A 25,590-nucleotide genomic window follows, 5' to 3' on the forward strand; every position below is an offset into this window, starting at 1 on the left:
AAGTGTTCTTCCAGTGGTGGAAGAAATGTGTATTTCCATTCTCTTAGAAAGTTGAGAATATAGATAATCTAGGTGCAAAGCTATGATGCCAGGAACATATTGATTAGCTAAATTGTTAGTCAGTTTGCTAGCTTTCGGAAATTAAAATTTCCACACCCATCTCATGAGGGTTTGGTTGGATAATTTCAATCAATTAGTTGTATCTTTGGGGAAGCAACAATCTAAATTGGTTGATATGATTTATTTGACAAGAGAGCTTGTAGTCTTGGAACCCGTTTTGTCACAAGGAGGAATCTCCATGCATCATTGAGCTTTTAGTGACCCATTAACTGAAGGGAGCTTATGAGAGAAGCTTACATCTAGGATTTATAGTGACACAGTGACCTAAGGTAGCTTACCTCTAGGATTCACCCAATTTGGTGGGCCAAAAAAACTTAAAACCCGATTGATCATAATAGTTGGGTTTAATTGGAGAGTTTTCTTGTGGTGCAACAATTGGGTTTTTTTAGTTTGGAGAGGAACCAACTTGTTACAGGGTTGTCTAGGGGAAATTGTGACCATAATAGTTTTGACTTTGGAGGTAATGCTTTATTGGATATGTAGCCCCCTTTAGTTGTCTAGGAAAAATTTCCTTTATGATAGTTCTAGTAACCATAATAGTTTTGACTTTGGAGGTAATTCTTTATTAAGAGGATGTAGGAAAAGTGGTAGAATCTATAAACTCTTAAAGTGATTGACTCTTAAACTTATCTTTAGTTCTAGTCACCATAATAGTTTTGACTTTGGAGGTAATTCTTTATTAAGGGGATGTAGGAAAAGTGGTAGAATCTATAAACTCTTAAAGTGATTGACTCTTAAACTTGACTTGGCTTGTTGATAGAGGGGAGATATTATGATCGGGATTTTGCACCTGCTGCTTGTGGAGAACTAAGGGTCTCTTTCATGTGGTTACTAGATTGTGCTAGAGGACTTTCCTCATGGATGGATGCATGTACCACATGGATTTTAGAGTGAGGCATTGGTAGGTTGTGTAAAGGTCTATGGAAGAGGCATGAAAGTTGGTACGACTTGCTATATATGGGTTGATTTAGTTAGCTCGTGATTGCACATGCATGAAATCTAGGCGCTATTGTGCTTGAAACAAAGTATGAATGGGAGGCATTGACAACGGGAGCATAGAGTTAGATAGTGACTAGCACTGGTATATATAGCTTGGTGTGAGTGTTGAACTATGTAGTGAATTGGTACTAGGGTTGTCCTTGGTGGGACTTGTTACATTTGTAGTTTTTTCTTTGTATCCAACTCCGAACTTTGTGTTAATATGGAATTGAGTTACCGTATAGGGACCCTGTAATTCTAGTAGCAGAGGGATCCATTGGAGGAGTTCCATTCTAGCTTAGGGAAGTCATGTGGATGCCATGGTGGAATAAGAGAATTCAAGATTAGGCTTATAGATGATTGTCTCCTACTTGAATTCATGAGAACATGAATTTAATAGAACCCTTTAACCCCAAGTTGGGATAGTTTGGGGTTAAAGGGATGTGCTAAGCCAGGGATAGGGTTAGGGCTTGGTCGGACATAGGGGGTCATAGGATCCACCCAAGAGCCTAACAACTGGCTTGAATTAGCTTTAGGTTAAAAAAAAGCTAGCTAGAGGCTTATGATGGCTAGAAAAAGAGTAACGGGTAGCTTGGTTGTTATTATATGAGTATTGGGCTGATGTATGATTATTATAAGGAATCCTTGTGGTGGAGGTATCTACCAAGGAAAGAGACCTTAGGGCCAAGGGCAGTCGAAGGCAGGTAGGCAGTTTGGTGGTATGGGACATTAGGACGTGCTGTTGGGGCTTGGTTGACTCAAGACAATTTGAACCTTAGGCTTGGGGTTGGTTTTGGAATGGAACTTATGGTGTGGGAGGAGTGTCGCTAGTCAAATTCTAACGTGATCATCTTCTCAGATTTATTGCTTGGATCTTGAATCCTGTTAAGGGTTTCCAGGTGCGAGGGTCTTACACTTATGGTGGGGGAGGTGGAGTTAAGGGGGACATATTCTTAATGATGGTTGGGGGAAGCTGTACATGCCTCATGGACCCTCATCATTTAAATTCCCATGGCAAAAGTCATCATACTAACCTTGTAAGTTAAAAAAATGAAATTAATGCTATTTACTATACTTATTCTAATCGTGCTAACAAAAAGCTAATGACTTACAACTTACATTATACTAACCTATAGAGTTCTTAGAAGTTCCATCTTAGTAACACTAACCCAGCTAACACTTTGTTCAACCCAGTGGACATCTCACTTCTTCAATCTCTCAAGGACACGCATCTACCAATGGACTCAAATTTGCTCCCTTTCCTTGGTATAAAGATGTGTATGTGTGTCACATATATATATATATATATACGAATGTGATGCTGTATGATTCCTACGAAATCAAAACTCTTTCGTTCAGGCTTTGGACACTCGTTCTCCTGTGCTGATTGGATCGATCTATGCCTTTTGGGCGTGTGTGTGAGAGAAGGTCTGCGCGTGAGGATGCTGGAGAAGATTGGGTTACCGCCAAAGCCAGCACTCAAAGGCAACGAGTGGGTGCTGGATGCCTCCCATTGCCAAGGCTGCAGCTCCGCCTTCTCCTTATTCAATCGCAAGGTATGCTCTTTGCCCCTTTTTATGCTTCTGACGGTTGGGCTCTTTCTAGCTGTTAAGTCGTCGTTGTTTTGTGTGTGTGTGTGTGTGTGTGTGTGTGTGTGTGTGTTTTAAACGCTTACCTAATCATAAACACATACCTCCGTGCATCATCTGATCATATATCCATCATAAGACCATGCTGGGCCAAAAGAAAAACATTGTTATCCCTACCAACTGTTTCTGAGAATGCAAGAGGCTCAGTTGAACTCACTCACAGTTGAAGGGTAAGCCTCCATGTGCTAACGATAGAAGCCCTTTGTGCTGCGTTTTCAACATTGGCTCTCCAATCATATTTTAAAGGGCTGCGGTAATATGTGGAGATGTGCATGACTTTGATTTTACCTTTGGATGACTTGTCTTGTTTGCCTGGACAATGCTTGAGATTTCTGCCTGCGTTGTCCATGGGGCCGGGGACGCCTGGGCACCCTGTGGACGTGTATGTGCACGCCTGTGTGGGACTGACAGGTGGTCTACATGTGTTTTGCAAGTGTGTATGGCCCAATTTACAGCTTTATGATTTCACGTACTAATAATTATGGGTGCAGGTTCACACACACTTATAAGTGACCAGACAACTTATAAGTTGTACACACTGGACAGGACTTATTTAATATAGTGGCGGGCAAAAGACGGGCTCTGGACAATATTTGGGCTCTGGACAATATTTGGGCCATCTTCAAGTAGCATCCCCCCCTCCCTCCCCCCCCCCCCCCTTCCTTCTGGACCTAAAAAGCACACTTTACAGCTATTATTGGCGGTGGAGCTCTATTCTTGAGAAAGACTCCAGATTTATTGTAGGCGCTTGCTTTTTTGGGTGCTTGGGAGCTGGTGGACTGGTTCTACAGGCTGTTTACAGCCATCTACCGCGACGAAAACCCAACAGGTGTATGGGAGATGTTGGACAACTCCTTCTGGATGTTCCGTACTGCTGGCCGACTGGTTTACAGCCCTGAAAAGTGGCTGGTCAGGTCATAAAATAGGGGACAAGAGCTGGTCGAATCATTTGGACAGGTTTCCTATCGATCGGAGACTTCCAGCTTTGTGTACAGCTGCTAGTCACTTCCTTTTGTGGCTACTGAGGGCTGGTCAACTGTTGTAAACAGCCTTTCAAGGCTGGTTGACTTGTTCTGTGAGCCATACAGGAGGAAGGTGAAGAAGTAGGGTTATTCTGGGCTGATGTGGGAGTGCTATGGGCTGTCCATAGTTGTCCTGCATGTGCTTGATGCCGGAAGTGCCCTCTTGTGTTGAGGATTCGTCAGCCTATCTTCTGGTCCCTAGTGTGGTGTACTGTGAAGAGTTGTCATCTCCTTTTATCTGGCATGCTTATGTGTATTTTCAGTTTTCATGATTGATAAGATTTCCGTGTTACAGTTGTCCTTCCGTTTATAGCATCATTTGCATGATGCAAAATGTTCTTTGGGCATCTATCTGAAGGAGTTATTGGTTTTAACTCGTGCCTTGATTGTTTGGAAACACTACCTTCTTGGGGCTGTTTTTATGGTCAAGATTGATCATCAAACCTAAGGTACTGTTTGACGCAAACATAGCTTTCGGAGAAGCATATGAGGATGGCAAACTTCTTGTCTTTGTTTCATTTTCAGATTATGCACGCTCTAGGAAAGAAGAATGTGGTGGCAGATGCATTGTCCAGAAAGCCATATGTAGTTGCAGTGTCAATTGCCTTACATGGGGACTTGTCTGCCATGTGTGAATTGCACCATACAGATGCTGATTTTAGGCATATATGGACTGATTTAGTGGCTGGACATCACATGCCTCTTATGTGATCAAAGAGGGGTATCTCATGAAGGATAATTGTCTATGTGTTGCCTCAAATATGAGGCAAAAGGTCATCATTGAGTGCCATGCTTCTCTGTATGTAGGACATAGAGGTATCATACCTACTACGCGCATGATTGAGCACTATTTCTTTTGGCCAAGCATGTGCAAGAATATTGAGGCATACGTACGTGCATGTATCACATGCCGAAAGGTCAAGTTTGATAGGCAAAAGGCTCCAGGTTTGCTTCAGTTGTTGCCTATTCAAAGTGAGGTTGCAAATTCAGCTGTGTTGGATCTCCTCAAATGTTATGTTGCAAATCAAAAAACAGCTTGGGAGAAGTATCTACCGCTGGTAGAGTTTGCATATAACAACTATCACCATTTGGCCATGCAAATGGTCCACTTGTACTTTCTCATCATGTATGTACATTGGACTGGCATCCATGGCAGTTGTATATGCCGGGGATTAATGCCACTCATGTGATATCGTAGAATTGGCTTTGTGTCTTTGTGTACATGCCCAGAAATGCCTGGTGGATTGATGTTCCATTGGGTTTGGTACCTCGTGTACTTGCTTGGAGCACGTCTATTTTTGTATAGTCTCACGAACGGGGATTGTCCATACCAATGCTGCATTGCATAGCATCTTTATGTGCTTACTTGCAATTGAAATTGCATGCTGTTTTCATGCTTGCTTGACCAATGTGTAGTTTCAGGTAGGGGACGCCCGCTCGTGAATCGTGCATGTGAAACTGTCTGTTGACATGGTTATGTGGTATGTGACAGGTGGTAAGTACTGGTCATAAACCTAGCCTTAGGAATTAGCACTAATTTATAAGTGGGTGTATACACACTTCATTAAGTTTTGGGTGACCAAAACTCATTTATAAATTATGACCAACCTTGTGTACACACACACTGATGTCCCGAGGTGGATAAAACCCAATGTCCACCGCCTAGACCTTATTCCCTTTGTACAAAGGGAGTAACCAGCCATGTGTCCGTTCTAGCTTGCATCACAAAGCACCTATCTTACACCTAGAGTGGACAACTCACCACCTCACTCTTCTCTCTCTCTAGAAGTAGGTGCCTCCTTTATGAGGCCGTCTATATTTTTTGCACTTTCTTCTTCCCAACTCCATATCCAAGCTTGCTAGAGTGTTTCCAATCTTCCAAGAGTGTTTCCGGGTGCTATACACTCTTCCACACACCTAATAACTGAAATCTAGCAAAACAGCTCTCTCATTTTTTGCTGTAACTTCTGGTCTTTTTGTTGAAAACCCTAATTTCAGCTTTCCTAGGGTTCCCTTCATCCTCTTGAAGACTTTTGTCGTGAAGGATTGCGACAAAACGAAGATTTCAACACTCCAAGCACTTCCATCGTGAAGACTTTCGCTGTTATCGACTCTACTTGCAATTGGTAAGCGTTTATGCTTAAATATGGAAGCAAGTAGCAGGAGGGAGGAACCGGACTCCAAGATCATATGTCACCATTTGGTCACCCAATTGGTCCACCCGTGCTTTCTCATCATGTATGTACATTGGACTGGTGTCCATGGCAGTTGTGTATATACCGGGGATTGATGCTACTCATGTGATACTGTGGACTTGGCTTTCCGTTGGGACTTGTGCCTCTGTGTACATGCCCGGAAATGCCTGGTGGATTGGTGTTCCATTGGGTCTAGTACTTCGTGTACTTGCCTGGAGCACGTCTGTTTTGGTATAGTCTCATGAACGGGGATTGTTCATACCAATGCTGCATTGCATAGTATCTTTATGTGCTTGCTTGCAATTGAAATTGCATGCTGTTTTCATGCTTGCTTGACCAATGTGTAGTTCCGAGTAAGGGGACGCCTGTCCGCGAACCGTGCGTGTGAAACTATCTGCTGACATGGTTATGTGGCATGTGACAGGTGGTAAGTATTGGTCATAAACCTAGCCTTACGAGTTAGCACCAATTTATAAGTGAGTGTGTACACACTTCGTTAAGTTTTGGGCGACCAAAACTCACTTATAAATTATGACCAGCCCGGTGTTCACACACACTGATGTCCCGAGATGGACATAACCCAATGTCCACCGCCCAGACCTTATCCCCTTTGTACTAAGGGAGTAACCAGCCATGTGTCCACTCTAGCTTGCTCCACAAAGCACCTGCCTGCCACCTAGACTGGACAACTCACCACCTCACTCCTCCTCCTCTCTCTAGAGAGTGGCACCTCCTTCATGAGGGCTGTTGGGGTGCATTTTTTGCACTTTTCTCCTTCCCAACTCCATTTCCAAGCTTGCTAAGGTGTTTCTCAAGCTTCCAAGAGTGTTTCCGGATGCTAATCACTCTTCTATACACTCCCAATGACTGAAATTCAGCAAAACAGCTCTCTTTATTGCTGTAATTTTTGGTCTTTTTGTTGAAAACCCTAATTTCAGCCCTCCTTTCTCAAGTTGAACCATAGGGGAAGCTTTCCCAAGGTTCCCTTCATCCTCTTGAAGACTTTTGTCGCGAAGAAATGCGACAAATCGAAGATCTCTTCACTCCAAGGACTTCCATCGTGAAGACTTCGGTTGTCATCGACTCTACTTGCAATTGGTAAGCTTTAATGCTTAAATATGGAAGCAAGTAGCAGGAGGGAGGAACTGGATTACAAGATCACATACCTTGTGTAGTGTTCTCTTGTCCTACGTGCTCTCTTGCAGATTGTTACTACCATGTGTTGGTGGAACAATAGAGAGCAGATGGGAACATGGGCACTCGAGAGGGTATTTTGGATTGCAAGTCTACATCGACAACCACTTGTTTGCAATACTGTATTCATATGCATTAGTATGGAAATCTGGTCAGAAATGCCCATGACACTATGTACTTGATTCTCCCAAGATCAATATACTTTATTTGAGGGAGGGGTCGGCCGTTCCGGCTCATTGTGTGTCTCTTGTCAATTTAGCAAATTAGTTCTTGTATTTGAGCAAGTGTCCATCAAATCTTAGTATATTTAAGTGTATTGATTAGCATTGTGTTCAACCAAGTTACATTGGTATCAGAGCATACGGTTCTCTTTCACTTCCATCGTGAGAGACGATCACCGTTAGCACTAGCTATCTCTACACTTAGAACATTATGGACAGCCATACAATGAATGTTGGAGATGCTAACACAAGAGGCAGGGACAATGAAATGCATGCCTCCAATGCTTTATAGGATGAGCAAACTCATGTGGTGCACACAATAGGGAACATGAATATGTGGGACAGCCGTCCCGTGGCAAAGAGAAGATGTAGGAAGAAGAGTCCATAGTCTTGAGGGCTGAACTTACTCGAATGCAGGCTCTTCTCCATGCGCAACAAGAAGAATTGAATCTCTACTGCCGCAAGGATCCATTGGTACATGACCGTTTGAAGGCCAAGAAAGCTGAATCTTATATGGATCATGCAATGGCAATGATTGCTCAAGAGTTGCATATGCAACCGAGGGATACAACACGTGCATACTTGGCTCGATGCCTATGCAGAAAAGGCAACCATCCCACATGTCTTGGAATCCCCACAGGTGCTCGAATAAGAACTTATGTCTAAGAGGATGAATCTCCATGCAATGGGAGAGGAACAATCAGTGACTTCACGCCATGCAGGAATACCTTATGTAGCCCGTGAAGGATACAATCTTTATTGTAGTGGTCAAAATGTATGTGAAATGCCATTGCCGGTTGAAAATGTGCATGTGGTAGCGAGTACTATAATTTATTAAGACAGGTACGTATATGGAGTCCATGGCGATAGAAGAGGTTTATTGAAAATGTGCATGTACAACACATGCAACATGGGCTGCAATTTTCTGTTGGTGCAGGTATTCCACGTATCTCTCATGCCACTCATGCCTTCGAGTGTGCTCGTGAGGGAGAAGCTATGACTGAAAATGTATCAATGCATGTTGAGGGGCCAGCCATGCCTCATGCTTACAGGGCACATGTATCTATATCTTATGCATCACCTTTTGGTCCTGAAATGATGCCAGTCATCACAGGGGTTGTCCCAATGGACAAACATGGGGAAAAACATGTTGAGATGAAGGCACAAGCATGAAAGTCTTGTGACTTCAAAGCCGGAGACAAATCTGTGAAGTTTGACGCATATCATGGGAAATATGATACATCAAAGACACTTACTTTTATTGCCTAGTTTGATGAGGATTTCACTCTGAAATCCATGATCCGGTATGTAAGCATGTTCATGAAAGGCACTGCTGCCCATTGGTGGCTCACGGAGAAGCTCTCACTGAATCCTGTTAGATCATGGGAAGAGTTCAAGGAGAGGTTCTATCTTCAATTCTTGCCTCCCGATGCATTGAATGAGATAACAATGAAGTGGGATTGGGTGAAGCGAAATGAGTGGGAATCAGTGAATGCATATGTACAAAAGTTTTGGAAAGTACTTTTGGAGGTGTCTCCATTTATGCATGTCACTGAGGCGGAAATGAAGAGAAGGTTTCAATCGGGATTGCAACCCATGTACAAAGCGGGACTACAAATGTATCCTGGTCACACCTTACACCAATTAATCGCAACCGCCACTGCCACCGAGCAATTGGAACTCAAATTGAGTCGATCCAATAAGGCTGAACCCTCATTTCAAGGCAAAGAGAGGGTTGTCCAAAACCTGCAAAATAATGGACAGCTACCTAAAAAGGACCAAAACCAAGATAAAAATGGTCCAAAGGTTTAAAATAACACTACCAAGAAGCGTCTCTTTAAACTGAGAGACTATGGTCTCACTCCGGAGCAGAAAAAGCAATATATGAGTGAGGGGAAATGCTTTACTTGTGGTAGCACCGAGCATATTGCAAAGGCATGCCCAAACAAGAAGAAGCGTGATAATGCAAATGCATCAAAGCCTTATGTGCATATGGTTCCGGATGTCCACATGATAGCAAAGACAGGGTTGTACACTTCACATGATAGCAAAGACAGGGTTGTATGTAAAGCTTGGGGACAGCTCAAGGATCAGCCCGCTTTGTTCATGTTTGATGATTGTGCATCTGAGAATTTCATATCTACACAGATGGCAGCTGCCTTGGGTATTGAAGTGGAGGACATGGGTCCTCAAATTGAAGGAGGGGTTATGCCACGTAGACATATTTGTACAGAAGGTGCAGGACCTGGGATGGTGAACTGGTCCCATGTGCGCCCAGTCCAGGACGAGTCAGCCAGGGATCCATCTCAGTCGTCCGAGGTCAGGTGTGCATTGTCCTGCACATGGTCAGGTGTGCACTGTCCTGCACATGAAACAATGCCAGTCCGCGCTGTGAGTCTCCCTCTAGAATGATGTCAGTGGTTCTGTGTATCTGGTTTGGTACTGGATGCCAGATCACTGAGTAGATTAGGTTTAGGACAAGGGGCCAGCCCATAGGGCTACCCCGGATCTGAGTGTGGGCACGGGAATGGTGTAGAACCACCCCCATGAGGGCTAGGAAGGCCCAGGCTGAACCCACCAGCCATGGAGGGGCTGTAGGACAGCCCTAGGGCACAGATCAGGCAATCTCCAGGGGATTACAGCCTTTAGATGGCTGTAGGGCATGTATGGGGCAGCCCATACAGGCTGCCCAGCCTTGGGATTGTGGACAAAAGTGGTGTCTAGCCAATCAGAAGCAAGCGCATCACTTTCAGCCTGTTAGGGAAAAAAGGCAATATTTTTTGGGATTTAATTCAGCATTTATTGCTGAATTTCACCAGTCGACTTCTGAAGGTCAAGGGCAGGATTTTCCAGCCAAGAAAAGGTCAAGTTTTCTGTATTTGTTTTCAGATTTACATCATTCTAATAAAGCAAATACACCATCCGTGGTGGGGGCCTACAGAGGGTAATTGGGACCCAATACTGTGTCCTCTCCATCTCCCCCTTCTCTCTCTATTTTTCTGCACATCTCCTTTCAGTTTGTGCGTTAATTCCCGTCGCGAAAAGAGTGCTGATTTCTGAGTTTTGAAGTACCGATCCTTCTCTGAAGCTTCCGCATATTACAGTGGTATCAGAGCCTACTTCAAGGACAAAGATTCAGCAAAGAAAACCAGAAATTTTTTTCGCTCGTGCGGTTGGTTTTTAGACGCCAGTGGACTACCCCTTTCGGAGTGACTCATGTCCCTCGAAGGACGGTTGGTTTTTAGCCTCCGGAAGTCTCCCACACAGATAGTGGATGGTTAGATTGCGTTTCGGAAAGGAATTGCATTTTCCCGCTATGGCGAGCTTTGGCGACGAGAGAGAACCAAAACCATGGGACCAGAGTGCACCAGGCAGCCCAGCTAGGGCACCCGGCTTGAGTGTCACAGACATGTTCCAGCAGATGATGCGAGCAATCGCAGACCAGACAGCCAAGTTGGGTGAGCAGAAGGCGCGGATTTTGGCTCTGGAGGAGCGTTCTCGCTCTCCAGCGTCGCGTTTTCCATCTCCTCCTCCCTCTCCTTCCGTACCCCAGATACTAGATCCTCGTCACAGGGACCCTCTCGCGGGGTCACAACCGCAGCCAAGCTCCTTGCTTGAGATGCAGATGCGTGCATTGGAGATTCGACAACGAGAAGACGACGCCTTGCGACGAGTGGAACACGAGCGTTACCTCAGAGCTTTGGACGCCAGATTGAGGGCGCCCTTGAATCATTTTCCCGAGAAAATGAATTTCAATAAGTATAATGGTAAACTCGATTCCACAACTCTTTATTCATGGTTACATCAATTTGAAGCTTACTTTGCCGCAGTTAGGAAAACAGATACTGACAAATTGATCTTAGCTAGTTGGTACTTGGAAGGTGAGGCCATTCCTTGGTGGACTCAGTGGGCTCATGCCCACACCAGAGCAGGTATGGCAGCTTATGGGTGGGACGAATTCGTCCGCGAGTCTACACTGACAACCACCTTGTTTGCAATACTGTATTCATATGCATTGGTATGGAAATCTGGTCAGAAATGCCCACGACACTATGTACTTGATTCTACCAAGATCAATATACTTTATTTGAGGGAGGGGCCAGCCGTTCCGGCTCATTGTGCGTCTCTTGTCAATTCAGCAAATTACTTCTTGTATTGAGCATGTTGTCCAATAAATCTTGGTGTATTTAAGTATATTGATTAGCATTGTGTTCAACCAGGTTACAACAACACAGTGTATGCCTCCACAGAAAAGGCCCTGTTTGAGATTGTTTATGGCAAGGTGATATTGCCACCCATCCTACGCACTAAAGGATGAGATCTTTGCAGCGGATGAGTATGTCAGAGATCTTGATGTTGCCTTTGCACAAGTGCGGACAACCATTGCTTGTTCACAAGATAAGCATAAGAGGGCTGCCGATAAACATAGAAGAGAGGTGCACATCAAAGAGTGATTGGGTCTGCTCTGTATCTCCAGAGCTCTGAATTAAACTCAACAGACCTTTGTACGAATGTATGCTGTGTGTGTGCGCGTAGGGTGTGTGTGTGTGTGGGAGCATATATTGATACTAAGTTCTACACACACTATTGGGCGCTGATGATGTTAGTGGGGATGTCGTAGTATCTAGTCCATATTGATACTATGCATGTTGGAGTTGATGGTTTATTGTCTTGTGGGCGTAGGGGGTGTGTGTGTGGGAGCATATATTGATACTAAGTTCTACACACACTATTGGGCGTTGATGATGTTAGTGGGGATGTCGTAGTATCTAGTCCATATTGATACTATGCATGTTGGAGTTGATGGTTTATTGTCTTGTGGATGACTACCATGAGGTTATAAATTGCACTTTCTTATAAGGTGAATTTGGGCATGTTCCTGGATTCATCTAGGTATATCTTTATGCCGTATTAGCGGACATGCAAATTTCACATTGTAAGTTTTTGTCTAGGTTGCAGCTAGTTGATATTGTGTTAATTCTTTTTATCTTTAGTGGTGCATTTTCCCTATCAACTACCTTTTTGTTGTAATAATTCTTTCTATTTGTTATGATCCTTGGTGCTAGGCTTCATTATGGAAGTATGTCTTGTATCTCCAGAGCTTTGATAGAAACTCAGTACATAGACCTTTGTATGAATGTATGCTGTGTGCCTGCGTGGGGGGTGTGTGTGTGGGAGCATATATTGATACCAAGTTCTACACCCACTATTGGGCACTGATGGCGTTAGTGGGGATGTCGTAGTATCTAGTCCATACTATGCATGATGGAGTTCATGGTTTATTGTCTTGTGGATGACTACCATGAGGTTATAATTGCACTTTCTTTTAAGATGAATTTAGGCATGTTCTTGGATTCATCTAGGTATATATCAAAGAGTGATTGGGTATTGTTGCAATTTGAGAAAGCAAGGCTCCGTAAGAGGCCAGGCCAGGAAATGTCCTAAGCTCTCTACTTGGTATTATGGACCTTTTAAGGTGATCAAGGAGATCAATGAGGTTGCTTTCTGTTTAGCATTGCCTCATCATTGGAAGATTCAGAGTGCCTTTCATGTGAGTCTATTGTAGAAGTATGTGGGGCCAGAGCAAGAAGAGCTTGTCATAGAACAGCTGCCAAAGGTTGATGAGCTAGAGGGAGTTCTTCAACCTGAGGAGATTGTGTTTCACAAGGAAAAAGTTGATTGGTTCGAGAGTGTGTGAGGTGTGTAAGTGTGATTGGGTGAGTGTAATTGAGTGTGACTAGGATAGATAAAATTGAGTGATATAAAGGATGAGGTTAAATGTGTGATGCAAGCAATGATGCTGAGCTGAGCCTTTGTGGCTATATACGTTGTAGTTGGCCTCACCTTTTGTGAGAGAGATTTCTAAGAATAGAAGCTTAGTGATATTTTCTTGATTAGTCTCTAGATTAAGTGTTAATTAATTTCACTTTCCAACGATGAGCTCTCTTGGTTGTTTTGGTTTGCGTGTGAGAGAGAGAAAGAAAGAAGAACGAAAGTTCCATTAACATCTACAAAGGACTAAAGAGTCTATGAGACCAAAAGGTTTACAATGTGTCCATGAAGTGACAAAATCATGGAAAAAAAACATGATTAAACAAGTAAAAGCTGAGAGAAGAAGAACCATGTTGCAAGTGCCACTGGTACAATGGTACAATGTGAAGGGATCCAAGCGGGTTCTCGACATCTATGACTATGGAGGCTCTCCACATCCACTGCTTGTGGAGGGGCACTCCTGTTGTATCTCTGGCGGATCTCTTAGATCCGAAGCTGAGGGGTGGAGCATCTCCTTGAACCAATGGGTATCGGCTGTCTAGCTCGCTGCACCTGAATCGCTGTTAGTGTGCGCTGCCTAGTCCATCAAGGGCATCCGGGTCAAGGCTCTCTCATGCCTATGAGACCAAAGTGATACAATAATGTCCATGGCATATCTCATCATGGAATGGAAAATAAAACAGAAAGAAAACATAAACATAGCTCTCTCATTGGAGAGAGAGAGAGAGAGAGAGAGAGAGAGATGCTTTCTTAAATTTATTGAATGTCCAACTCTTGACTTTTATTTTGAGTGTAGCATCATTGTCGCAGATGTGGAGGCATCTTTTGTGGAAATTGCACTCAGCAAAGGATGACTTTACGTGGACAAGGAGAAGGACCTGTTCGTATTTGTGACCCATGCAAGAAATTGGAGGATGCTGCAAGATTTGAGTTGCGATATGGACACCGGAACAAAGCTCCTAAAGGTTGGTTGAGTTGAATTGTTGCAATTGTAGTTAGGAAGATGACATCATCACGCACTTCAGGTTTCATTTGAGTTTTACTCCTCTCGCAATATATTGTAGAGTTGCATGGCAAGGTAAAAAGATTTTTTCTTATAAGGACCAAGTTTTGAGAAACATTCCTAAGCCAGATTGTTCTTGGCTCATAAAGGTTCTTAAACTCACTTCTAGAGGATCAAAGTGCCTCTTAATTTAGGTTCTTTGCCTTGGGTTACGCTTCAGTTATAAACCTTTGCAAAATGTCAAGTGTGACCTACAGTATTGCTGGCTCCAACTGCTAAAAGATGCTTCAGAGTTCCATTTCTTACCATGCAAGGTTGTTAATTGAAATAAAGGATCACCTCTTTCTAAAATTGTGATTGTGTGGTTTAGTCTTAAGTGGTAAAGATAGCTACGAAGGTGGAAAACTTAGATTAAAATTATTACCTCAAGTTCAAACTCTGCTTGAATTGGATTTAGCTTAGCAATGATGCTTCAGCCTCTCATGAGCTTCTAGATGGAAGCTGTGCTTGCAATCTGCTCCACTTCTTTCTACATGATGAACCATTAATCTTTCTCGAAGCTGCCTAAACATCTCTGATGACAGTATTGAATGAAGTGTGATAGAGGCCCAAATACCAAATACTCATGATATCACATGCATGCCGTGACCTGGATGCACACGCATCTCTGCAACTGCCTTTTGGGCAGGGTTTGGGGACGAGTATGGCCAGCCTGGGCTGTGTTTAGGCCGCCCAAGTGTGTACAGACGAGGTGCCCATAGACCAGTCATGTGGTACAGCTTGATGCATTACAATGTGGTTGTAGGATTTGTCCAACTGGCTGACCTGCATTCTGCCAGCCGACCAGTCCCGAGGATATCATAAAAGGGTAGGTCGAGGATCATCTTTAACAGGAAGTGTGCATCTCAGGACAATTAGCCATTAAATTAATGAAACACACTTAATCTTGAAAGATTAAACCACACAATGAAAGATGGGTTGACCGACTCCCCTCCCCCTCTTCTTATGGTATTTTATTACCAAAAGAGTCTCTCTTGTACAAGTTTGGAATGACCGGGAGCTACCTCCACTGGCTCATTTGCATTCCAACTACAGTGTGTTGGTGTATTGGATCATTTGCCACACAAATGATCACACAATCACGGACTTTCCCACCAGTGGAGGCAAATACTCATTCTCATAGGGTAATCCTGTTCTCCCACAAGCCTTTAAAAGCAGTTTCATCGTGTGAAAGTCTTCAAACTTAAAGCGTAAATGGATATGTGCTGAATTTACCTCTTTTCCATGCTTGTGTAGTGGTAGGGCAGCCCCTCACAGCCGCCACTTACAGCCGGAAAGCACCATGGAACCTTCAAATCAGCATTAAAACAGGACAACCAGTAGTAGAGCTCCTCTGTGGCAATAGGACAAGCATCTCGAGTGATTTTACTCAATAAAGAGGCCAAAAAACGGTCCCAGTGTCACAAAATTCCTTACAGCTTCTAGTTTTCTACTGTTCATGTGTGGCATGTGGAGCCTGACATGACATACATGTATGGCTGGTGTAGCCTGACATGGTGTGTCTGTGTGGCATATGGAGCCTGACATGACAGTACACCTAGTGTGTTTGATTGAGTCAAAAGATAAGCCTCTAAGGCTACAAAAGCATTGTACTCTATTGAAGTTGATAACAATAACATCATTGAGTCAGGAGTACACTCTCTCTAGAGTTTGGTGTTTCTCTCTAGCACTCTCTCTCTACACAGCAGCCATGGATATGTTTGCTTTCCATAGCCGTCCCTGCAGCAAACCCATGTAACCATAAACTAGAAATGGTATCAAATCTTTGATTCTTGCATAGCTCCCCCTGGTTGCCATTTGTGCTGCCTCTCCTCACCAGCAGATCTGCCTGTCAGAAGCCTGCTGCCTGTAGCACTGCACCAGTTTTGCCCATCAGTTTCCAGCCCATCGTAGCAGCATGGCAGCCACGTCACTGTTCTCATTTTTTAAAGGATTTAATCATCTTTAATCTGCTGCCCTGTCACCTGTCCTGCCTACCAATCTCCACACCCAAGTGCACCAGCCCTGCTCACAGTTTGCTGCTTGGGCTTCTCCTCCGCCTGGCTCATGGGCCGCGAAGAGTTTCCACAGATGGTGCCATCTTTACTGGCTATCCTGTGCCTTTCATCGTGTGTCTCCCGACAATCACATACAGCCAAGCTCCCGCTCTCTTCTGTGTCGCCTGCAGCCTGATGTTTCACCTGTAGCCTATTTCGACTTAAGCCATGTGGGAAGCTCATCCTTCATCAGCCCACCTTCAGCCTTAGCAACGACTTCAAATCAAGAAAAATCATCAAATTGGATTTTTTGCAATCACAAAGCTGAGGGTTTCATATGAAATCCATTTAATTAAGCCTCATGCATAACCAAAAAATTGGGGCTTTTCTGTCCTAAGGGGAAAATCATCAAATTAAAGCCCTAAAATTCGGGGCTTTTCCCCAAATTGGTATCTTGCATCAAGTTGCAACTGTCGCATCGACAAAAGTTTGGGGTTTTGCCTCTACTGCTCCCAATTTGTGCACTTGTAGGTCCTATGCCTTGGCTCTTGAGCCGAAAAAGATAACCGCTACAAAAAGGGTGACATCACCGGCATGGAGGGGGGATTCTACAAAAAGGGTGACATCACCGGCATCGAGGGGGGATTCTACCTCAACCCTTTGTGTCCAAGGTTCTCTGTCTGGGATGTCCCCTGAAAATAATCATGTGTTATGTTTTCCCACCTAAGTGTTTGTACCGCCTTGTGTTATAAAAAGCTCTGTAATTTTTTTTTTCCAGTTTAACCCTAGATGGGTGACTAAAGTGTTGGCCTTGCTACCTTGGTCTTACCTTCATAGGAGAGATTACCATAGCATGAGAGGTGCTGATGTAGGTGGTAGTAACTTTTTTGTGTGAGGGTCTCACTACATTCGTTCCGAAGGGGGGTTTGTTGGATATTTGAGAGCCTCTCATGTGTAACCACCCTACGTGTGTACCTCCGTCGTCTATGTACCCACTTATGTGTGTGAACAGCCCCCAAAGGTGCGTGAACACTCACTTATGTGTAAGTATTCTTATGTGTGTGAACCTACCCTTAGGTGGATAAGATATTATGTGTGTGTGAAGTAAGCAGTGATGTCAATGGCCATGCCATGTGTCACTCACCTAGTGTGTTTGATTGAGTCGAAAGATAAGCCTCTTAAGGCTACAAAAGCATTGTACTCTATTGAAGCTAATAACAATAACATCATCGAGTCGTGCAGTACACACTCTCTCTAGAGTTTGGTCTTTCTCTCTAGCACTCTCTCACTCTCTACAGAGCAGCCATGGATATGTTTAACCCTCCATAGTTGTACCTGCAGCAAGTGTGCTTATGTGCGCCAAAAATTACACGACAATCATGGTGTGCCACACTACGACAAAGTTTTTGAATTTTTGGTTAGCACTTTTGCAAAGAGAAACAAGAAGCAAGCAAGAGGACAAGCTGGTTTTAGGTGCAATTATTCCAATTTGGATCATATCTTCACTTTGATTGCTGTTATTGAAGAAGCACATGCTCGTCCTCAGAAAGATGGACTTTAGGGGTCCTCCTTTCTTCTAGAGATGAAATTGTAGTTTAGGGTTACACGGGTTTGCTGCAGGTACAGCTATGGAGGGTCAAACATATCCATGGCTGCTGTGTAGAGAGAGACAGAGAGTGCTAGAGAGAGAGACCAAACTCTAGAGAGAGTGAACTGCATGACTCAATGATGTTATTGTTATTAGCTTCAATAGAGTGCAATGCTTTTGTAGCCTTAGAGGCTAATCTTTTGACTCAATCAAACACACTAGGTGAGTGACATATGGTATGGCCATTGACATCACTGCACAAACACACACACACACAATATCATATCCACCTAAGGGTGGGTTCAGAATATTTTAGCCAAAACTTGTGCTCTCTCAATAGTAACTCCCCGTTGGATTTGGCAAGCCCTATCGATAGCAACTCCCCTTGGGCGTGTGCTCATGGTAAGGCACGGGTGTGCCTGGGCTGAATATCCTCTTGCTCATGGGCACACTGTCTGGTCTGAGTAAAGTAAAGTACTCTGTGAGGATTCTCTGTCTGGTCTGAGTAAAGTAAAGTACTCTGTGAGGATTCTCTGTGATGTGTCTCCTCTTGGTCTGTGTGCTTGGCATAGCCTATCTCAGTGGCGGTACATCTCCAAGAGAAATAGGCCTAGCCTCATAGTGCATGATCATGGACAGTAGGCCAAAACGTCCCTGAATAGGCAGTGGTATTTTCCTGGTATCTCATAGTACACTAGGCATCTGCAAATGGAATGCTTCTCTGTCTCTACCTCCCCCATGTTACATCTTTTGGAAATTCTTTGCTCCTCCTCTATGCCCTCGAATCTCCCTGTGTCTATCTTCAAGCTGTGGGATGATACCCGAATTTAACCAATGGGTATCCTCATAGCATGTGACATGTCTCTGTAGGTAGCTTGGCCTCTGTATGAATCCATCTGGTGTGAGCTTGAGGAAGTGCTCTTTGTAGATTATATCACTGTTTGGAAGAGAGCATCTACTACCAGAGGAGCAGCCCCAAACTCTAACCTAACAATATCGTGTGGTGTGAATGCCTTGCTCCAGATCATCCTAGAGAGCATCAGAAATCTTTCTGCCCTAAGTCTGCTCCCCAAAAGGCTATCCCATAAGACACTGCAGGAATGACCAAAGTATCAAAAAGCCATAGTTTTGGGCTGGGTTCTTGGAAATGTGCCCCAAAGCATTGTCTCTCCAACCGAAGGCTGCATGCCCTCGTGTCATGCGTGTCTGTGCTGCTGGCTTCATGGCCCGAGAAGGTAATACCTAAGTATAGGTATGATGAGACTATCTCCACCTCCCCTCCACCATATTGTGGCTAATAAAGAGCTTTGAGAGAGAGAGAGAGAGAGAGAGAGAGAGAGAGAGAGAGAGAGAGTTTATTGGTGGCTACTAAAGACCCATTGGGTCCATGAGACCAGAAAGTGTTACATAAGATCATAAACATGGAGGTGAAAAAAAAAAGTGCCAAAGAAAAATAGACTTGCATACTACGTGGGTCCTACATGTACAATGTGAAGGTTGTTACGACAAGTGGGGCCCAGCCTGTGTCATCCTCATCTATGATGGTATACATAGAGGCGATGCCCACTACTTGAGGCGGAGCTGCTCTATGTTGCTGGAGGATTGCCTCCACGGACCTGATACCCATTGGTGCCTCGCACATGTGGAGTTAGCCAGATCCGGGATCAGGCACAGACCCTTCAGAGAGCCGGATGTCCTCGTCCTCCAAGATCCGGTGTCCTGTCCATGGTCTCCCAGTCCCCTGGAGTGTTGGCGGGGCTGAGGATCTGTCACATCCACCTGAGGACGTCCGAAGTCAGTGATGGCAGGCTAAGTGGTATCCTGCTGAGAGTGTTGGTGGGGCTGAGGATCTGTCACATCCACCTGAGGAGTTCTGAAGTCAGTGATGGCTGGCTAGGTGGTATCCTGCTGAGCAAGAGAGAAAGAAAGAAAGATATATTAAGCGTCTACTAAAGACCCGATGGGCCTATGAGAGGGAGTGAGAGAGTGTGAGAGAGAGTCCTAATATGAAAATCTGAAGTTGCAGGCAACTCGAAATCAAATCCGTCTATGGAGTCTGATTCACTGTTGAAAGAGCTGCTTGGCCATGAATCAACCCCTCAAAGTTCTGAAAAGACTGAATTAATGAATGAAGTTAGTGAGCTAATTGCACCAAGAAACATTGCATCTACATCAATGGACCACTTAGCAGGAATGGAGAACGCAGGGAATCATGGAAATCAAAGCACTCCAATGACACCTGAGATGCTACTTCTTCAAGCACAGGAAGAGAAGAAGCAGTGGCTTGCTTTGAAAAGAGTGGGGAAAGGAGAGGAGGCTTTGCAAGCATTTAAACGAGGAAGGGAGCTGGAACGACAGGCAGAGAATCTCAAGTTGTCTTTGAGGCGAAGCCAGAGAAAGGCAACAGTCAGGAAGGAGAAACACGAGGAGGTTAGTAGATCTGAACGAAGGCAAAAGGCTGGTGAGTTGACATCGGGAAATACCGAAGGCGAAGTCCATGATGGCATCGGTCCCACAAAGTCAAAACGGGTTGCCTCAAAGGAACCCGAAGAGAAGGACAATCTTATGAATGCCCTTAAAGACATGGGATGGAGTGATGCTGACCTACAGGATGCAGGCAGGAAACACAGTAAGGCAAAAACTGTTGAAAGTGAGCTAGCAGAGCTAGCTGCAGCAGTACACCAGGGGGAAGGCAACAGTCGTCAAGGGGCCACCTCTTCAATGGAGGTTCTTGCTCATAAGAGGAAGGCGCTTGCTTTAAAGAGGGAAGGCCATCTGGCTGAGGCTAAGGAGGAGCTAAAGAAGGCGAAGCTTATGGAAAGGCAATTAGAAGAACAACAAATGTTTGATGGTGAGGGTGAGGAGTCCGAAGATGACTTAACTGCACTTATTCGTGGCTTAGATAAAGAGAGCACTACTGATACCATTGACATGGTAGATCTGGACGTGTCCATGTTTGGTGACATTGGCAACTTTGATTATGAGAATGATGATGAGGGAATGGAAGTAACAGATCTAGACATGGATGATCCAGAAATGGTGGCAACTTTAAGGTCAATGGGGTGGGAGGAAGAGGCTGCTGCAGTGAAAAAAAGTATTACCAGAACCTCTGGTAAGCCCAGTGTGGCAAAACATGATGACAAAATTTCATTTCATGGAGCTTCAAAGGGGCAAAAACCTGCTGGAGAGGGCACAGATCTTTTGGACAACATGGAAGAAAGCTTGGACAGTGTGGAGACTACGGACAATGACATGAAAGATCCGTATTTCCTTTCGGCATTAAAGGCTATGGGATTTGAAGAGGAGGAACCTTCAATTCTCATGCAACCTGTGATAGCTTCCATCCCTAAAGCTTATGAGAAGAAGAGCTTGCAGCAAGAAATACTGTTCTTGAAGAAGGAGGCTCTTGTGCTAAAGCGTGCCGGCAAGCTTCAGGAGGCCAAGGAGGAGCTGCGTCGGGCAAAGCAGTTAGAGAAGGAGCTTAAGGAGTTTCAGTCTCAGCATACTGAAGAAGATGTTCTTGCAGCGTTTTCTGTACACCAAGAGTCTCATGGCATTGAGGCAGAAATCATAGCATTACCGGGAGACCTTCACCCTTTTGATGAGGATGCTCATACTGACAATGTGGATGTGACCGAAGAAGACATGGGGGACCCTGAGCTTGCTAAGACTCTGAAATCTTTGGGTTGGCAAGATGATCATGAGAGTGAAGGTTTTACTGACACAGTTGAACCATCTGAACAGCTTTTTTTTGCGTCCCACCAGACAAAAACCAGATCTGAGTTGCAGAAGGAGTTATTGGGTATTAAAAGGGCTGCTCTGAAACTGAGACGGGAAGGGAGGGTAGAAGAGGCAGAGGATGAACTGAAGAAAGCTCACATACTAGAGCAACTTATGGAAGAATCAGGGAGTGCTCCTGTAGCAAAACAGGGAAAACACACATATGAGCAGAAAGTTGACGGGTTTGTCGACTCTGAGAATAATGTCAAGGTATCAGAGGGTGATATGGAGGACCCTACTGTGTTAGCATCTCTGAAAAGCTTTGGATGGACTGAACCTAACAAGGATGTTAAAAGCAAGCGAAGTTCAATCCTACTTTCTTCAACTGATGACAACACATCCACACTAACAGAGAAACCATGTGCGTCACTAATTTCTCTCTCTCTCTTACATTTCTGTATATACTATACGTATATGTGTACATATTCATAGATATGTATGCATGCATGGCATGCACGATACCTAAACATATACATGTACATATGAATGTATGTATGATCGTATATGTGTACATATTCATAGATATGTATGCATGCATGGCATGCACGATACCTAAACATATACATGTACATATGAATGTATGTATGATTGTGTGTGCATATGTATGTATGCATATATACATGTACACGTGTGTGTGCCTGCATGCATTCATGTATGTACATATATTTATTTATCTCTAATTATCCCTCTTATCTGAAAATAAATAAAACAAGTTCTCCATTGCCCTCTCCTTTTCCATTTTTATTGCTTGTTAAGGTTTTTGCAGTCACATTACATTGTCAGTGTATTTTGTCAGGCTTGGTTTAGTGCAACAATGTGTCTCATGTGCCTTCAACTATTGTCTTTCCTTTTTTTGTGTGCATTTTTACCGAAGTTTTACATGATCCATGCAGCAGGTGAGAGAGTTGATTTTGAGGACCTGACACATGGAAAAACATCAATTTATGGAAGGGAAAATAATTCAGATTCTGATATAAGAAGTCGGCAGCCTTTTACTTTGAGCAAGGTCAGGGCTGACTCAAGCTATGGACTCGGTAACATGCAGCCAGCTGACAGTGGGAAAGAGACTCTCAGTGTTGAAGGTGATAAGCTTTCCTCAACAACTGTAGGGGTTGCTCTTGGTGGATCTTTATGGTCAATTGGAGCAGAGAAAGGAAAAGACAAGTCAGACATGCCAGAAGAACACACTTCGTTACCTCAAAAAAACATGACAAAGTTGACAGATGTGGAAGTGAAAAATAATGTGAGCCTAGCCTCTGTAAGAGAACCACCTCTAAATCCAATGATGCCTCCTGATATTGTAAATGATAATGTAGCATCAAAGAGTACTGCAACCACGGTTGCCTCCTCATTACAAGGTTTGCAACAAGAAATTCTTGCGTTCAAGAGAAAGGCCTTGGCACTCAAGCGCGAAGGTAGGCAGCTGGAAGCCAAGGAGCAACTTCGTGAGGCAAAAATCTTGGAGAAGAAACTTGCTTTTGAACAGTCTCAAGCAGAAAATCCTGCAATGGAAGAAGGCGACCTACCTGGCAGAAAAGTTCAGCTAGAAGCAGTATCTTCTCCAGCCTTCTTAACAGATACAAAGGCGGCTTCATCGAAGCAAGTACGCTCCTCGGGGACAAGCGTAGTGGCATTATCCAACATAGCTGCTCAGAAGCATGCTGCAGGAAAAGACAGGTTGAAACTGCAGCAAGAGTCTCTAGCCCATAAGAGGAAGGCTCTTGCTTTGCGACGTGAAGGGAAAACAGAAGAAGCAGACGCGGAATTCGAGCTAGCAAAATCCATCGAGAAACAGATGGAGGAACTAGGAGGAAGTGCAAAAGAGCACAGTGCCATGCCCCCATCATACTCTGGAGACGATGTCGATGACATATTTGATCCACAACTTCTGTCAGCACTGAAAGGGCTTGGATGGAAGGAAACTGATATACTTCAACCAACTCCAAAAGTGGAGCAGGAGGGTATAGAGAAGGCACAAATTGTTAACCGTGGGAAGGCCCCTGACATGGTTCCCGGAACTATTAGAGTCAAGCAAAATGATGAGAAAGAACAGCTTGAGGAAAAGATTAGGTCAGAGAAGGTCCGCGCAGTGCGACTTAAACAGTCAGGACGGCAGTCAGAAGCCTTGGATGTGCTGAGGGGAGCTAAGCAGCTTGAAAGGAAACTACAATCAATGAGTTAAGAGCACGTATGCTTAGGCTGCTATCTATGTTGCATGACCTGCTTATAATAACTAGAAAAGATGATCGTGCATGTAAAGGTCCAAAACATCTAGCAAGAAAACCATCTATGTTTTCAAGGTTTTCTAATGGAAGTAGAGAGGAGCATTTATTCTATGCATTGGGATAAAGGCCAGTCAAAAACATATTCCGCCCTCATCCGAAAAATAAAATGATCCATTCAATGTCCACCATAGATTTAATGTTCTTCATGGAAGGGTAGGAGTCAACCCACTTGTTGAAGTCAACAAAACATCACTATGGACATACTCTTGTTTGGATGTTGAGCTGTCCCTTAAGGTCATTTTCAGCACGTGTACAAGCATGCATGAACAAACACGCGTACAATGTTCATAGAAAATATTTTTCTGTTTGGACTAAAAACCTTGTACCTTGTTTTTTTTTTCTCCCTAATTGATGTAAATGAAAACTTGCCCATTGATGCCTTGCCCATAAGGCCTTCAATCTTAACCTTCGTTCTCTAAATGTTAAACTATAAAAATGACTATTTTATAACTTTTGAAACAAAAGTTACATGCAATTTCATTTGCATAAACCAGTAGATTAAACAAGAAACAAAAGTAAGATACATACAAAACCAAAAAAAAAAAAAACTGTGCTGTATTTGATATCTTCTTTGAAGGAGTAAAATTTAGCATAAAGCCAAGAAGTCTCATTATTAAGATATCCTCTTCACAAGTACAACATGGCACGAGGCGATCTCATCATAAAAACTTGTGCAAAATTCTAAAGCAAATGTTCAAAATCATAAAAAAATTTGCACTAGTGTGCCATAGGCTTGTAAAATCAAATGCTTGCATGAGCAGATCCAAGGTTTTGTTTTTATTAACTTCTTAATTTTCTCTTAATGATGTGCAAATTGAAACCTCTTTGTGTACTATAACATGGAAGCATGTCATTCTCAGCAAGTTGGAGTAGATTAGGATACTTCTCTTGCCAAGACTTGCTCCTACCAATTAAGCACCATGCAGCCTTAAGTGCTTATCTTTTCAAATGTGAAGCACCTTGAACTTAAAAAGCATGAAATTTTCTTAGGAAAGTTATTTCAGTAAACAAAGCATAAACTTGCACACCATCATTCAAAACATGTCCTTCACCCTGATACTTCACTAAACCATTAGATTTCCTCAGCTTTTTCTTAGAGGAAAACATGGTAGTGACAAGTATACCAAAAGTATATAACATCGGTGTATCTGCAAATTGCTTTTCACCTTCATACCGAAATCTCTTTGAAAATCAACAGCCTCTACAAGATAACTACCAATCACACACATATCACCTTTGATAGCTTTCCTCAAAGTCCACAACCATCCATGCTAGCCTCCAAACAAAGGCAACACAAGAAATCCATAACCATCACATCCATAAAAAGCCTTTTCAAAAATCAAGGATGAAGTTGCAAAAGCATCACACACACACACACACACACACACACACACACACAAAATTGGTTGCAGTGAGCTACGCAATTCATTGTTGTTAAAAAATGAATCTTTGTCTTTATAAGAGATGCCAACACATTACTTGTAACCATAATTCTAGAAGCTGCATTTGAGCCAAAGCTGCTAATTTTGCTTCAATCAAGACCATAGTATTCAAACATCCTTACAATGCAGCTTCCAATCCTCACACTTTTGCCATTGATCTCAAGAAGCCCCAAGAACTCATCCATGTAACTTGCATACACAATCCCTTGATTCATCCCCCACAAGAATACCACAAAAAGAGAAGAAGCGTCCGACTTCCTAATTGTGGTGTTGGAAATAGACTCCAACTTCCTAATTGTGGTGTT

General features: G+C 43.5%; 1 protein-coding gene across 5 annotated transcripts; it reads left to right on the plus strand.

Moving 5' to 3' along the window:
• Window positions 1-2,391: 2,391 nt before the first annotated feature.
• LOC147605965 (phosphoinositide binding protein) lies at window positions 2,392-23,968 on the plus strand. Of its 5 annotated transcripts, none has more exons than XM_086792989.1 (4): window positions 2,392-2,654; window positions 13,948-14,116; window positions 19,805-21,919; window positions 22,452-23,968. In XM_086792989.1, the coding sequence occupies exons 1-4, from the start codon at window positions 2,424-2,426 to the stop codon at window positions 23,738-23,740; spliced, it is 3,804 nt and encodes a 1,267-aa protein (XP_086649115.1). In that variant the 5' UTR covers window positions 2,392-2,423; the 3' UTR covers window positions 23,741-23,968. The 5 variants fall into 5 exon arrangements, with proteins under 5 accessions (XP_086649115.1, XP_086649116.1, XP_086649113.1 ...); XM_086792990.1 differs by having other exon boundaries at window positions 2,422-2,654; window positions 22,455-23,968; XM_086792987.1 differs by having other exon boundaries at window positions 2,423-2,654; window positions 19,799-21,919.
• Window positions 23,969-25,590: the final 1,622 nt, after the last annotated feature.

Source organism: Cibotium barometz, chromosome 58 (genome assembly GCF_041138505.1).
Source record: "Cibotium barometz isolate CiBa-2024 chromosome 58, ASM4113850v1, whole genome shotgun sequence".
In the NCBI taxonomy this organism is placed as follows: Eukaryota; Viridiplantae; Streptophyta; class Polypodiopsida; order Cyatheales; family Cibotiaceae; genus Cibotium; species Cibotium barometz.

Excerpts from the sequence above, each read along its gene's own strand:
- LOC147605965 (XM_086792987.1), top strand. The coding sequence starts at position 2,424 with ATGATTCCTACGAAATCAAAACTCTTTCGTTCAGGCTTTGGACACTCG. Across the intron at positions 2,655-13,947 it reads TCTCCTTATTCAATCGCAAG|CATCATTGTCGCAGATGTGG; the intron begins GTATGCTCTTTG and ends TTTTGAGTGTAG. Across the intron at positions 21,920-22,451 it reads CACACTAACAGAGAAACCAT|CAGGTGAGAGAGTTGATTTT; the intron begins GTGCGTCACTAA and ends TGATCCATGCAG.